Here is a 16,321-nt window from a genome sequence, read left to right as displayed (position 1 = left end):
GAAAGAGTGGTGAAACATTGGAACAGGCTGCCCAGGGAAGTGGTTGAGTCACCTTCCCTGGAAGTATTTAAAAGACATGTAGATGCGGCACTTATGGACATGGTTTAGTGGGCATGGTGGTGTTGGGTTGACGGTTGGACTCGATCTTAGAGGTCTTTTCCAACCTTAATGATTCTATGATTCTGATTCTATTCTTCGCAGTTGTGTTGTCCCCTTTCTGGATCCTGGGTTCGAGATACTTTTAGAGGTGTTGCTGAACTGTACAGCTTTTAGTAAGGAGCATCGCAAGCCTATCCCAGTTCTCAGAGGCTATAGAGACCTTAACTCCCAAAGGGCCAGAGCACGTTCCCAAAATCTCCACTTCTTTCAGCCTAGTTCTGCTGATGTGCATCTGTTTCATCACCCTTTCAGACATGCTGTTTTTGCACTGTGGCACATGCTGTTCATTGGCGTTCTGTACACTGGGTTGATGGTGGTTTGGCCGTCAGTTAGAAAATGGATCACGCAGTAAATGCTATTTATTGTGTATTGCGTTGATGAATCGCCCAGTAAGTACCCAAATGCTAGGAAAAAAATTGATATATTATCCCTGCTGCCGGAATAGTTTAACCACTTAGCTCCCAGCAGCACTTACCTTGCTGCTCATGTGAAATATTTGGTGGTTCATTTGGCTCAAATTTCCCTCAGCCATACTTTTTTTGTTAATTTTCTTTAAATGCTTCAGTATTCTGAAGCACACAGACTATGAAGATCTATTTTTTGCTTGTAAGTAGTTCAGCCCAACAGTGGCTTGTGAACTGCAGCGTCTGAAATAACAACACGCATCTTCTATGCAAAGAGACTGCTCTTAAAACTTCTAGACACTACAGCTAACTTTCAGCTGTTCCTTATTGCTTTATGCTAAGCATTAGGGGAACCAGGAAGCCCTTACTGCTTTGGCTTGACAATTTGCCTCCTTGTAGGGCTTCTATTTCTGCTCAGTTTTGGAAAACAATGCTAAGTTGTCAATACCAAGGAAAACAGAAATAAGTTGAAGATGATAGGAAGATGCAGTAGAAACAGCCATATGTTTCTACATGGGACAAAACAGGATGTTTTTTGGTCTTGGTAGAGTATACAAGCAAGATCATCCACCAGTTCAGGAAGGTGCAGTAAGTGAGAAAGTTTGAAGTAGCTACAATCTATTGGGTGGGGCAGGAATTAGGAAGGAGGTGAAAATTGAGGTACCAGTAAAGTCATCAGAAATCTGATTGCTATCTAAGAACATTGAGCTGCACGCTTCATTTTCAGTGGTATAAATAGTAACATTTGTGTCCTTTCATCTGAGATCCTGCAACGTTTTATAAAATAATTATGGCAGGGAGCACCCTTTTAAGTTGGACAGATATTCTTGGCCCTGTTTTACCCACAGGTCAATAGCCTCATTTGGTAGCTTGAAAATCTGTACAGAAGTGACTCACACTTGCCTTCAATCACGTGGAAAGTTTGAATCCCCATTTCCTTTTCTTTCTTCAATTGTCTAGTATACAGATTCCGAGATGTTAAGCACAGTAGAAACACCCAGTGAGATGCTATTGTGGTGGACACCCGGGTGTGCTCTGCAGGGGGTGTCCCTTTGCATTGCCTGCGGGCGCTGCGCAGCTGTGCTCTGCTGGCCCTGGCGGAAGCGGTAGCATCACGTAGATGAGATGGCTTCAAGCTCAGCCGCTCAGGCCCAGCAGTGTTCTCAGGTTGGAGACTGCTCGGTCGTGTGGGTGTTGGGAAGAAGAGGAGGTGAGGGGACAAGAAATCTTCTAGAGAAGACATTTATTGGAGACAAACAGATGGCAAAATGTCAGGTTTCATATCATTGAGTCTGTCTGTGGTGAATTCATGCTACATCTCTACACACTGTTTTCTCCCTGTTTTGCTTATTTTATATAAAAAGAAACAAAATCACTTGAGTTGTGGCCTCCTTGACCACGAGAGGAAGACATTACATTTTTGTCCTTGTAAAAGCTGTTCCAGTGTTTCTTAAAAGATATGATAAATGAAGAGTGGTGGAAAGAAACCCACAGGAAAGTCTTTGAAAGTCTCTCTCGAGCCTTGTACTCATGAGGGACTGTATGGAACTGTTGTCAAAACAAGGCAATTCCTAGTAGAGTCATTACTGCAAAAAATAGCCTCTGCAAGTTTCCTACAACTAAAAACAATTTTAGAGGTTTTTTTATTTTTGAGACACTTGAAGAGTTTGCTCCCTGGTCTGCAACATTAAAATATTGAGAAGCATTAAGGCTTTTTAAGACTTCCTCTGAAAGAGAGATTTCCAGAAGATGGAAAGTAAGATTTTTCGAAACCAGTGGAAGTTAACGCTTAGGAAAAGGTGGACGAGAAGAAAGAATCACAAGGAATTTCTTCTAAACATAATGCAAAGATGTGATATGACTAAAGCGTTAAATGGATATACTGAGAAAATTACATACGAAAGAAGCAGAAACAAATTATGTAGAGTATGAGGCACCTATCGTAAAGCTTGAAAAATCTGATTATGTCCATATAGAGATGGAATAATGACCAGATAAAATGTGTGTATTCCTCAGCTTTCAACAGCAACTCGTGTGGAATACCCTACATGCCATGGACATTTGGTTTCCATAAAGATGCCATTGATTGAGAAGGGCCATGTTTAACATAATATTTCAAGGTAGACTTGTAACTTGAAAGAGCCAGTGAAAATACTGTACCATTTTTGCTACACTGTAAATGATCTAAACCTTATATTGTCCAACATTCGTGGCAATAGACCAGTTGTCTGCTCCAGATTTACTTGCACACTGAGCATAAAACTGTTTAAACATACATTGGAAACAACTGTGATAGCGTGGGCTGTCAGAAAATCCTTCCAGTAGAGCTGCTCGGTCTCATGATGACTTGCAGCCCAGCTCCTAGAGACCCACAGAAACTGCAGGAACAAATGTCACTAACTGCATCTCTCAGTGCTGGCTTATTTTTTGTGGCCGTGTCACCTGTGTTTTCTGCTCTGAATTCAATCCCTGTCCTCCCGAGGTCGGAGCCCGTGCTGTCCTTGCCGAGGGACAGCTGGTGATCCCACGGTGCGGGGTCGGCTGCCCCTCCATTCGTATGCCCACCATGCTGTGCTGCTCCACGAGGGCTGGTGCCCTCCTCTGTTGTAGGGAATATAGAGATATGAATGACAAACACTAATCATATTTTAAAACTAAGATTTCCCTATGCTCCTTGCTAACTTCTGAGCATTTAGCACAGTGGGCAAAGCTACTAAAAGCATTTCAATTTGTGTGCTTACAGGTTTGGCTTTTGCATGTGAAATACCCCCAACCTCACTATAGCAAATCCAGTCAAGAGAGAAATTCTTTATGATATTGTTGATGTTTTTTTGTGCATTGGCATTAAAGCTTAGGGGATTGTTAGGATACTATTGTGTTTATAATATTTTCTTCAGAGTAAGGGAATTAAAGAAAGATAAGAAGAATTCTGCTTTTGACCTCATAACATTTGCATTCAGGATGCTGCAGTTTAAACACATTGGAAAGCAGGTTACAGTTTTTATTTCTCCCTCTCTTTTCTTCCATTGTTTTTATCTATACTGAGAGTTTTTTCATAGCCTTTTGAAACAGCAGGAACTGTGCATTCTGCGCTTTCTGCATGCTGCCTGTCATACCGGGAGGAAATCTTCCATGTCTTGACAGACTAAGTAGGTGCTATTTCTTTTTGACATTGTTCCCCTTTTCAAGCTTCAACTCCATTTCGGTAGGGGGGGGGTCAGCCCTGGAGGCTTTTTGGCACAACAAAAAGAGGTCTTGGGAAACATACTGCAAGATCGTATCTTTAGAAAAACAGATGTTTAGCTGGTACAGTATAGACATTGTGCTTAAATAGCCAATTGTTAATTATTTCAGAATTTTTAAATACTGTGTAACCCTTAATAAAACAGTTACTCATAGAAATGGGGTAAAGTCAGGGTTGTGTCGCAGTCAACTGGAAATTCATCGCATACTCAATGGAGGCCGGGATTTCTGGCCTGCAGTGGGCAGGGAATGAAACTGCTCTGTGCAGGTTTGGGTTTTATGAACTTGCTTATTACAAAGAATTATTCAGTGACTGGTTTATGGAGATATATTGTAGCCTAGAGATTGCTCACAAATTACTTGTTGCAACTGTTACACTCAAGATTGTCAAATTACTGTTCTGTGCTTTCTACTTGGTCACCTAAATTGCAAGTTACTGTTTTATGCTTCCCGACTGATTGACTCCAGTAAGTGTTTCCAAGGTGGCTGTGCAAACTGCTGGCAAGAGCCTCTCATATTTCTCATCTGTAATTTACTTGACTTTTCCCACCAAAATTGGCTGACTTCTTCAGATTTTTGTCTAAAGAGAGTTAAAAGAGGAGCAGATAGAGTCAAAGCAATGTGCAGAGTTTGTCCACATACATTAAGAAGAACGTGGACGTGGTACTAGTGGAGCTTCAGGCTCTGCAGATGCTTGCTTTGACATTGACTTTTGACTTGTGATTAATTGTTTCGCTGATGTATTGTTAACTTTTATTCATAGTTCTTATTCTTGTGTATAGTCAGTAATGATGATGAGGCCCTGATAGATGCACCTGGTTAACAGTGAAATGTGGATAGGAGGTTTTCTAGGCAAGAGGCCAGAAACAGGAAACATTTAGGAAGAAACCTTTTCACCTTAAAAAATATATTCTTTCCAGACAAAAACCTTTTAGTGACAAGGTTGCTGACATTTAGCAATCTGATAGCCTCTGATGCTTAAGAAAGTTTTATTCATTCATAGACTTTGGAAAACAAAAAACAGCGAACTCTCTGTCTTATATGCTGCATAAGTGTGAGCATTCAGGAACGGGGGTGTCTCAGAGTTGCTGTGATATGCAGTGTCACTTGGAGAAAACTACACAAAAGGGTGATATTTGATTGTGATATTTTTGCTGATATTAAGTAACTGTGCAACAATATTTATTAGTAGTTAAAACATATAAGAAGAGCTGAGTTATGTGTTTATATTCATGTTGTAGGAGTGTGTGCTAAACGTCTTACAAATGCTTTATGTGTTGTACAATCCTAGAGTCTCATCTGAAATGCATTTATAAATATTTAAATACACTACAAAGTAAGAGGAGTTCCCTAAGCTGGATTGCAATCATGAGCTGTCTGGACAGTTAACTGTCTATACTCAGTGTGACAGACCACGTGCTGCAAGCAGCAGGTTTTTTAAACAATGTAAAAAATAACCATCCGGAACCGTGTAAACCCTGAGGCTGCATCCACGCACAGTCATGGCGCAAACGGCACCTTTCACACGTGTAGTTGCCTGATTGCTGAGCTCAGCTGGCAAGACGCGTTCATATTATGCTATGCTTGCTACTTACTTGCAAGTGTAATCCAAGCTCCTCAAAATTGGAGGCTCTTTAGGAAGAGTTAAAATTGATTAAGGGTAAGCACAGAATGTCTTAGATGGAGTATTCTATGAAATAAGGTAAAATGGCATGCTTTTTCTTAACCCTAGTCTTATTTTAGTTTTATTTTTTCCTGGTTGACTCTCTTCTCTTATCATCGTTATTTTCCTCCTGTTGTTTGTCTTAGATCAGGAGAAAGGTCAAGTGTCTTCATCTGATGGCAATCTCCATTGTATTTGCTAACCATACCTTGGTGCAATTGTATGTCATTGTCCTGGCAAGTACATTTGCAGTTGTCAGAGGTGTGCCAGTCTTACCTGAAGTTCAGGGTGCCAGGAAGCACCTGAATTTTTCCACATTGACTAAGATTAATTAAATGCTATTACCAATCCATTTTTTCTACTTTGGGAGTTATCTGCTAGGTGTCCTGTAAAACCCAAGAGAGAAAGACTTGAGGGAAAAATCACCATTTTTTGCATTTCATTGCTCTCTCTGAAGCTTGGCATGCCTTCATAAAATGCACTGTTTTGGTATTACATTGAGCATAACCAGAAACTAATGAAATACAGCATTAGACTAGAAACAAATCAGTAGGGTCATGCTTTTGCCCTCCATCTTCTTATCTTTCTTTTCAGAGATGGCTGCTGCAAGCATTGTTGGATGGCTAGTCAAGAATCTTTATGAACTGTTTGTAGTGTTTGAGGGGTTTTGATTTCTTGAAAAGGCCTATGTGGCATACAAATAGCACCTTTCCCTTTCTCTCGGGCAATATCCAATATGCTTAGAGTAAGTTCTTGCCTCCCTGAGTGCCAAAATCACTATTGCTGGAGTAGCTAGGAGCATCAGTCATCCTAGAAGAGAGTCTGGAGGGGAAAAAAAAAAGCCCCATGCACCTTTTCCACTTTGGTTGCAGTTCAGCTCTCTGTGTGCCAGCAGTACAGCCTAGGCTTGCTAGGGCGACCCACTGCCTCCTCAGGCAGGATCATTTAGCTTCTAGCAGATCTAAAATATACTTGGTCCCCTTGGTTCCCAAGGAACATAAACAGATAGCAAGCAATTGCCCAATGGAGAGCTGTGTCTTCAAAGCCCCTTGTATAAATGATTGCTTCATAGACAAAAGGAAATTATTTGCTATGCCAATGCGTTATTCTTTTTAGGTGTAATGACTGTGTGTGAAGCAGGCCCATAAGGGTGAGCCTTCTGAGAAATGCCTGCTTCCTATTCGGTTGTTACTGGTATTTAAAACCTGGTACGATGTTTCTAGGAAGGTTTCAAGAAGCATTAGCAAAAGGGTGATCTCTTTGCAGGTCTCCAAAGGCGTTGCTGCTCTTCAGTTGGGCTACGCTGCCTCACTGGAGGATGAGTGGTTGGAAAGTACATTTAGTTTTCTTTTAATAACCTTGTTGTACAGGATTTTAGGACTGAGATTTGTTGTGAAAACACTCATGCTCCCAAGAATTCTCTTATTTCACTCCATATGCCGAGATTTGCTTGTCCAAGCCATTAGCTCAGAAAAGTCATAGAACTGTGTACATGTACAAAAAAACGAGCCTGTCAACTATTTTGGAAAACGTGAAGCTGTGAGGCTAGGTTTGCTGGGACCTTCTCATCTTGAGTGTGGCCGTACTCTTGTGTTGCCAATTTCTGACAATAAGTCTGAAGTTGTATAACTGAGCTTTCTGGTATTAGTTAACTGTAAGCCCTACCAGGTAATATAGGCTGAGGAAGTTTGTAAGGAGCGGGGGTTTTGAAATGGTCGAGTGGTTTTTTTGGTTTGGGGGTTTCTATTGCAGTCAAAGAAACTTCTATTTGAAAATGAGAATAAAGGGTGATAAATTGGTAGAGATAGAAGTTGAAAGAAATTATTTCATGGAAAAGAACTTTACATTCCTATTTAAATATGGTCGATAAAATTCTATTATTTTCTTAAAATAATTAACTCAGATGAGCATTTAGTTTTGAGGGAAATAAATAAATGACCAAACTTTCAGGCACATTAATATTTGATTTGGAGATAACTGCATAAATATTGAATTTGAAGATTACATCCCAGAGCACTGCATTAAAATTGCAAGACTTTTCTATTATCCTTCATAATGGAACATGAAATTAGAAACTTGTTCATGGAAAGAAAAATTTCTCCACTCTCATCTACACATTTTCTGCACTGTTATGTTAACAGAGGAGCTCTTTTTCTCATACTGTGAGAAGAGACATAGCTATCAGTAGGACAGAGACCCTGAAGTCATTTACGGTCCTTTTGAAAATTAATATGCACCATTTCATAATTGCATCTCAGTTCTTTGATTGGTGTAGAACAAAACTTTAACCAGGGAGTTAGCCTATGGGGTTAACACTCACGTTTCCAGATGCAGGAGTCCAGAAAGCTTTGGTGTTGTTCCTTAACTTTCATTTCTTTTCCCCTTCCTTTGGTTGCATGTGTTTGAGGACCACTAAAATGTCATCTTGACTTCCTAATCATAAAACATTTCTAGGAACCCTGGTGTAGCTCTATGTTGTTCAGGGAGGAAACACAGGTCTTACGGTATCCTCCTCGCTGTAGGTGCCACAGCTCTTGTTAGCCTGCAGCTCTTACATCCAGTGAGATCTGTGGTCTTGTGGATGTTAGTTACTGTAACGGTCTGGTTAGCTAGCATTTATTATTGCTCAGAACATGTGGGATGTATTCAACACAGCAACTAACCATTATTAACAGCGCTCGGACCCCCCTGCGAAAGCGTGTGCTAATTCATGGCTGCCCTGCTTCCCTTTCTGGGAAATAATTCTGAAAATGGAATAACAAATAGAAACCTGGATCAGACAGTCTCAAAACATGTGTGGGCATCCAGTCCAAAGTGTTTTCAAACATAGATTGATTTTCCAACTTTTTTTTTCTTCTTATATTGGTCTCAAATAATTCATTTCCATAACTTTACAGTTCTGCAATTGCTCCTCTTATTCATGGTTCAGCAATAACAAAATGTTGTTCCCCATATACTTGAAAATGGAGCAAACATACTCATTCTACAGCAAAGAGCAATGCAATTGAATTTCTTCCTAATTAACTATACCCCAATAGAAAAATTTGTGGAATAATAACATAGGAGAAAATTGGTCATTTTACCTTTATGTTTGGTTTGATGTTTTTCAAAAACTGTGCATTTATTTAGAGGCAAAAGCCTACCACACAGATTTTGTTTAGTTCCTGTTCATGTTATGGTTTGTCTGCAGTGGTTTGTTAAGAGTTAATGAACATTATGGATTTTCATGCCATACAGCTCTGTAACTTGCACAGTTCCGTCTTAGGACAGCAGAAGGTGTAAAGGATGTTTAAAAGCAATCTGTTGATCTTTGCCCCTATAACTGAACGTATAACTGATTAATCATTTATTAAACCTCTCTACATTATTTATGAGTAGAACAGAAATATAAACAAGTGACCTTTTTATCCTTTTTCGTTTGAGAAAGTAGCTTCTTTATTTATAGAGCTAGCGATGATAACAAAATACAAATTAACTTTTAATGACTGCTTTTGTATTCCCTCAGATTTATCAGAAAACAAGGACTGGATCGGCTTTTCCTGGAATGTGATACCCACATGTGGCGCCTGGGGGACCGGAGGATCCCAGAAGGAATCGCAGTTGATGGAGGGTCAGACTGGTTTCTCCTGAACAGGAAGTTTGTGGAGTATGTCACTTTTTCTAATGATGATCTGGTAACAAAGATGAAGAGGTTTTACTCCTACACGTTGCTTCCTGCTGAGGTATGTGAATTCAAAGCAATCCCTCTCTGTGTTCAAAACTGCAATGTTTGTGCTTGTCCCAAAGACCATTGACTTCAGAGGGGCTTTCACCTGATTTCGGTGGGCTTTGGATCATCCCACAGTGGGTAATGAGAATTTTACTTCCATGACAAGTAAGTCCTTTAGTGTTAGAACAACTTTTGCAGTTGTTTAGTTGCTTTGTTTGTTTGTGGAACTTTTTTGCAAGGAGTGGCTTTGTTTTATACTTTTAAGCCTATTAATCTATTACTGAACAACCAAAAATCCAGCTGCCCTTTGCTTGCAAATTGTTTCTCCACAAAGCCTTTGAAGGCTATTAGAGATGGCAAATTGTCTTCATAAGTAGCTTTCCTTGCTGTTATCCAGCCCTTTTCTTTAAAAATAAAAACCCTACAAAGGTTTATTGTTCCATTTAAAACTCAGCTAGAAGGCATAGTCACAAATCATTTAGATCATTCAGGGATTTCTCTGGCTACAAGTGATGCAGAAGGGGGGTGCACACCAGGATGGGTTTTTGTCTAGCATGCAGCAGCGTGTCAGGGAGATATGCGTTGTCTACAAATAGAGCACAGAGCCTGGCGGGTTATCAGGCTGTGCTACACCTGCCTCAGTAGGTACATTGCTCCCCTGGCTTGTCAGACTCTGCTCCCAGGGTATGTAGCATGCAGCCATCCCAAGGAAGACCTGATGACTGTCTTTAAAATGATAACTTCCTTTCTTGCTAGTGGCCCCTGAACATTTTGAGGGATTGATGAGACTGATCTTGCAAATCTAGGCTTATTAGCTTGCAGTGGAGCGCAGCGATTGTCATCTTTTGATAGGGGTTTATTATTCCACACACATGTTGAATAATCTTGCTTTAATCCCATTTCTGTTAAAAATCACCTTTTCTCTCAACTCTGATAACCTTTTCATCCATTATCTAGGAGAAATTTGTGTATCATTATAAAAGGACACAGGGCAATGGGTAATTGGGTAGGGTTTTTTTTTTCCCTCTCGCTTGAATGAGAATGGATGCCTTTATGGGTTTAACCAAACAGTTCAAGCATAAAATCCATATTCACTGGGCTGTCATTTAACATTAAAAAGGGTAGGGGGATTATTTGGGGGCCAGCCATGCTAATGTTATGCTGGTTATTTATAGGTCTTACTATTGCTGATTTTAAAGAGAAGTCACTGCTCCAAAAATCATCTCTTACAGGGCTAAATTTGATCATATTCCTTAGCTTCTTTCTACAAGGTTTTCTTTGCAAGATACATAGCTCGTTTCTTAAAATCACCCTGCCTTCACTGACCTGTTAACCTGCTATATCAGTCCCCATTACACATGATTTATGTAATAGCTGATATTATGATGATATAATTAGGATAGCCCAATAGGAATTCCTTGCTGCCTTGAGTCGGCAAATAAAGACTTACGATTTCAGACGTAATTGCAGGAGGCAGAATGTCCTTCTGGTGCCTGGGGTGAACTGTATATTTCAGAACAAGGCCATTCAACTAGCAGTGCATTTCAGAGTGCTGGAGACAGAGACACACACAGAAGAGCTGTCTGAGACTGTATTTTTTTCATAGTAACTGGGGTGATAGTGAAGGTTTGAGAATTGTCTTCGGAAACAACTTGAGATATATCATTAACACATTGCTCAGGAAAATAGTCCTAAATCTGTTAGACCAGAGAGTAACTTACAGAAGAGAAATAATGGGAATTTCTTACAATTGCTCATACAGCTGAAATAAAAAGAAAATAATTGCTGGCACTGGTGCCTTTCCTGGAGTCCTTTGGACTCCCGATGCCCAAAGCTGGTCATTGCAGAAGTGCAGTCATTCTGTGCCAGGTTATTGTAGCAAGCCCTCAACTGTATGTTATTACAGTTTAGCTGGGCCTATAGCGTGCTGTGATTTTTTTTCATGCTCTATGGAATGCGTACATGTAGAGTGCTTCTCATATATGGCAGAACAATAGAGCTTGTTAATTCTGTCATTTCGAAAGAAAATAAGTCACCTGTGTTATGTTCAGGCCCATGAGCTGAAGTGAAGTAGAAAATGGAAGTCTGAGGACCTGAATGTACTGATCTGCTCTGTCTTTCTTGCAGTCCTTCTTTCACACTGTTCTGGAAAATAGCCCGTACTGTGACTCCATGGTGGACAACAACTTGCGCATCACGAACTGGAACCGTAAACTCGGTTGCAAGTGTCAGTACAAGCACATTGTTGACTGGTGTGGCTGTTCGCCTAATGACTTCAAACCAGCAGACTTCCACCGATTCCAGGTAACTGAAGCGGTCTCTTCTCTGATACCCACAAAGAAGCTCTTCCCCCTTTGCTGGGGTGTGGAGAGCCGTCTGGTTGCATGGCTGCAGCAGCAGGTAAGAAGGGAAGCTTTTACCCCTTCAAGCAAGGTGGAGAAAGAGGTGTGAGGAAGCTCTGCTCTTAATTTCAGGAGAATAAAAGATTGGTTCTCCTGTGTTTTGGCCCTTGAGACTTACTACTGCATGCTAAGGTCACAAAGCAGCTCTTTGGACTACTTGGCATTGGTAGATCTGCTGTGCTAGAAAGGAGGGAAGCTTGACACATCTCTCACTGTACCAATATTACTTGGTAACTCTTGTGAATTTATTGCAAAGGGGTTTTTCCAAAGTTCCAGCTCAGGTGCTTTCATGATTTCATGAAGCTCCTGGCTTTCATTGTTAAGCAGTGTTTTTCATCTTTGAAAAAAGCTTAAAAGTTGACTAGAGTGCCTGCTAGAGGCTTATATAGCACAAGGCAAATCAGTTTTCATGATTATATTCGTCAACATGATTATATTTAAGTTTATCTCATGGTTTTGGGGGCCAGAGTCATGAGGTTTTGATCACCCAGGCTTGGCAGGACTGCCTTAAAAAGTTTAATCGGTTCCTTTGTGATACAGTTTCCTCAAGGCAGTCATGAGAGCAAATCCTTGAGCTCAAGGGTGCACTCAGTCTCAAGACTGTATCTGGCCTGTGTATCTTCTATTAAGAATGAACAACCGCTTGTTTCAAGGTCACCAGATTTGCAATTCCATCCCTGCAGCTCCTCGCGGTTCCCTGCATAAAGCATGTTTGTTTAGGCTTTGTGTGGGATGGGGAATGTGTTACCCTACAGCACAAAAATGATGACTGCTCCGAAACAGAGATCTTTTCTTTATTGTAATGTGCTGCCTACCAGGCGTGGTTGAAGTCAGTGACACAGGCACTCACAAAAAGAGCAAATGAGACATTACCTAAGAGAGGCTCTGCTGCCCCAAACACCAATCCCAGGAAAGTCTCCAGCACAGAATAAATGACAAGTCTTAAAAAACTGCCAGTCTGCGGAGCCTGACCTGCTCCAGGCTGGGAAAACAACCCACGACGACATTTCAGAAAACAATCAGGTAAACTGAGCTGCAAGGGAAAGTTCAAAATTCAAATAGATGTAAAGGCAACTTCTGACACTTGCCTGATGAGAGAGCCCCTCAGATGAACACACGGAACCAGAAGGCTTGCTTGCGGTTCCCACAGAGGCACAAAGCAAGCTGCAGAGGAGATCAGAGAGCCCACAGCATGCGCCGTCTCGGAGTAAAACTGAGCATCCTTAAAAGAATTTTTCAACCATCTGGGGCACTTTTGAACTCCTTGGCACCTCAGAACCCATGATCAAATATAAGCAAGGCAAAACAAAGGCTTTTTAAAAGCTAATGGTAGTTGAGTAGCATATAAACCGGTAACATACCCAAGATGGTGTCAAGTGCAGAGCAAAAAATCTATAAGGGACCGGTCAGAAGCTGAGAAACCTCAGCCACAGATGGCACCTCTCCCAGAGTCCTCTTACCACCTTGTAGCAGCAAATCCATACATGCAAAATGCTGCTCTGCCTCTTCTGAGCCCCTGTGCCACAGGACGCTTTGTTCCCTGCCTGACTGCTAATAACACATGCAGGTGCTGTGCTGTCTCCAGGCTAATGTGGTGGTTTAGAGAGCGTTCCCCACCCCTCCGGCACTTGGAGAGCCTTCCAGAGCAAGGCAGCTGGGGATGGCTGTTGGTACAAAGGGATTGGCACACCTACATTTTCGTTGAGTAATTATGTAGTTTTTATCTGAATCTTAATGACAAATGGTCATGAAGGTGACCTTTTAAGTCACCTTTGCCCATGGGGAGAACCAGTTCATGTCCTCAACTCCAACCCATTGCTTAGGACAAAGTGTCATGGCTGAAAATGGGAACTCACTCCAGTGTCTTTTTCTTTTGTATCACCACAGCAGACTGCCAGGCCAACTTTCTTTGCCCGCAAATTTGAAGCTGTAGTGAATCAAGAGATAATTGGCCAGTTGGACTACTACCTGTACGGCAACTACCCATCTGGCACACCCGGCCTCCGGTCATACTGGGAGAACGCATACGATGAGCCTGACGGCGTGCACACTCTCAGCGACGTCGCCCTCACCATGTACCATGCGTTCTCCCGCTTGGGCCTGCGGAGAGCCGAGACTTCATTCCATGCTGCTGGAGACAACAGCTGCCGGTTAGTCTGAGTCTGTCTTTCTTTTTCTGGGTGTTTCAGGGGACACAGACTGGACTGCTGAGCACTGGTGGAGGTTCATCTACTTGGCTGTGCTGGCTGGAGCCATACCGTCACAAACAGGGCCAGGCAGCTGCAAGTGTACAGCCCTTATTTCCAGGAGTATTATGCCCATAATAAAGCACTGGTTATTCAGGGTTGACATTATGTGGCCTGTTTGCTGCACTTTTAAGGAGCTCCTCTCCAGCCTGATGAAGACTGACAGGATCCAGTTGGGCAGTGCTACCCCTACTGCTGCGTTTTCTTGATTAATTTCAGCAAGTGTATTATACCCGCAGCTCCTAAACCCTCCATGTGATTGCAGCAGAGGTCATGTTCACCTCTATTATGCTTACCAAAAGCAGAGGACAGGATTTCAGAATTAATCTGAACACAGGCAGGTTAATGGTCCTTGCTTGTTTGTTCCCCTGGGTGCATACATGGACTAGTACAGAGAACTACTTGCTCGAGCTCAGTTTGCCTGCTTGGTACAGCTGTCTGTGCCAAAAGTGTTGCAACTGGTGGGATCCATTAGCGTCAAATAAATAAAATGTATGTATGTATAAATAAATATAGAGAGAGCAAATAAAGATCTGTATTCTTTAAAGGGAAAACCCCCTATATTCTAGATTCCTTTTTCACCTAAGCCTAGCAAAGAAGAATTCAGTCTAAAAGGGATCTGAAGAAAGAATTCCTGGAGTTAGATTTGCACAGAAAAGGCTCTCTTTATGGTAGATGTTTGCTGCCTGCAAATACATCTGAAGCTGTTTATGTTCAAAACAGAGAGGGTTCGTCTTTTGAAGTCTTACTTTACAGTCTCTTAATTCCTTCTTCAGAATGTATCTTTTGGATCCTGCCTTTTTTTATCCTAATAGAAAACACATACAGCCTAAGTCAGCAAATACTGAAGACATTCCTTGTGCTTTGACGGATGAACTTTACCCCTCTTGTGTTCTCGAGAGGGAACCGAATGCGCCTTGACCTTCCTACTTAGTCATGGAAGTGCTGAGCAATGTCCCATTTAGAAAGATGTGGCAATAAGTGATCCAGATTCCTATTACAGTTTTGCCATTAAAGGTTACCGGTGCAAAGCAATAAAGATCAATAACAATTACATAGAAATAATCACTAGTAGTTTGCCTTCCTTATATGAAATAAAGGCAGACCTAAAGAAGTCCTGGGTCATTTGTCCTGCAGAGTGAAGCCAGCAGACAGGATGGGAGCTATGTATAACCAGTACTGAAACAATTTTACAATTACTTTTGTGCTTATTCCTTTTGCCAGTGTTCTGATGATGATTTATATCAATAATCAATTTCATTTCTGGGGAGCTTTTCACTGCATAGGAAGTCAAGGTGCTTTTCAAGCTTGCTCAGATTATAGATAGGGAAGCCATGTCATCCGCCGCTGATTGCAGCTGTCTCTGGGATAAAGCATGGCTCCTTTACAGTAGGCTGGAGCCTCACGAAACAGTGCAGGGAGGAATTGCCAACAGTGATATGGAGTGGAGGCTTCATTTTCATACCTACCTGAGCCCCCTTAAAACACTGTGAGTCAGCGTCCAATTTAAATCACAGAAAGATGTATTATCCTTAGGTTTATGATTCACATCTCTTCTCTCTTGATACTATGTTGTCTTTCTAGGTGTATGCATATATACACTTCCTCTTTCCCTCTCCTGATTTTGCATGTCTCTAGCACGGTAATGGCAGGGATATATTTGGGCAGAGCATCTCGACAGTATTCCCTTTGCTGTTAGGGCTAACAGCAGCACGAAGTTAGCTGATATTGCAGTCACCACCTCGGCTCATTTCACACTGCTGCAGGCACTGCGAGGAAAGCCTCTACCGCTTCAGATCACTTTTGGAGTCTATCCCATGCTGCCACCCGCAGCGGCCCAGGAGACTTTTATAAGAGAAGCTGTCTTGCACACTTCTGTAACAAGGGCTAGCTCACAGAAAGCCGTGCCCCCTGAAGACTGCTCTGGTACCTAATTAGATTGCATATCAGCATCTTCAGTGGAAGCAACATTAATGTGTGATTGAGATTTAATTTATTTCTCTCCATCTCTAGGCATTTTCACTCACTGCTGCCAAGAGACAGTTTGCTCAGACTATTTCAAGGATATCGTAAATATTTGCTGCTGCACACGTGTAAAACAGGAGGTCTTAGTACTCAGAACAGAAGTCAGATTGTCGCTGGTATTGACTGCGTAGCTTTGCTGTGTTTTTGCTTAGTCCATCAGTGCTGGCCCTGTTTGTACCCCGTCTTGTTATGTTTATTTCTCAAGCTCTAGAGGCTCCCTTCTGGGTGTGGCTGGTTTCATGTAATGGAAAGTCCTTCTTGGTTAGCTCCTCTTAGTGCTTATGTCTTGAGATGTAATAACTAGCATGAGGAGTTAGACTTAGCTGACTTGACTGGGAAGGTGTGATACTGGTTGGTTTTAAATGTGTTGCAAACACACTTGTTTCACAGTTAATGTCAGTGCTGTAAAGCAGCAAAATATTTGATTTCAGAGCTATGAATAACATGTTTTTAATCATTTATGCATCCAT

General features: G+C 41.6%; 1 protein-coding gene across 1 annotated transcript in view; it reads left to right on the top strand.

Moving 5' to 3' along the window:
• The window catches only part of XYLT1 (xylosyltransferase 1), a 101,340-nt gene that overhangs the window by 68,671 nt on the left and 16,348 nt on the right, over window positions 1–16,321 (top strand). The window contains exons 6-8 of the mRNA XM_009281691.1: window positions 8,975–9,191; window positions 11,306–11,482; window positions 13,468–13,730. Coding sequence (XP_009279966.1) covers window positions 8,975–9,191; window positions 11,306–11,482; window positions 13,468–13,730 — 657 coding nt within the window. The remainder of the gene's footprint in view (window positions 1–8,974; window positions 9,192–11,305; window positions 11,483–13,467; window positions 13,731–16,321) is intronic.

Source organism: Aptenodytes forsteri, unplaced genomic scaffold (assembly GCF_000699145.1).
Source record: "Aptenodytes forsteri isolate BGI_AS27 unplaced genomic scaffold, ASM69914v1 Scaffold84, whole genome shotgun sequence".
Classification (NCBI taxonomy): domain Eukaryota; kingdom Metazoa; phylum Chordata; class Aves; order Sphenisciformes; family Spheniscidae; genus Aptenodytes; species Aptenodytes forsteri.
This window is presented reverse-complemented; position numbering and strand designations above follow the sequence as displayed.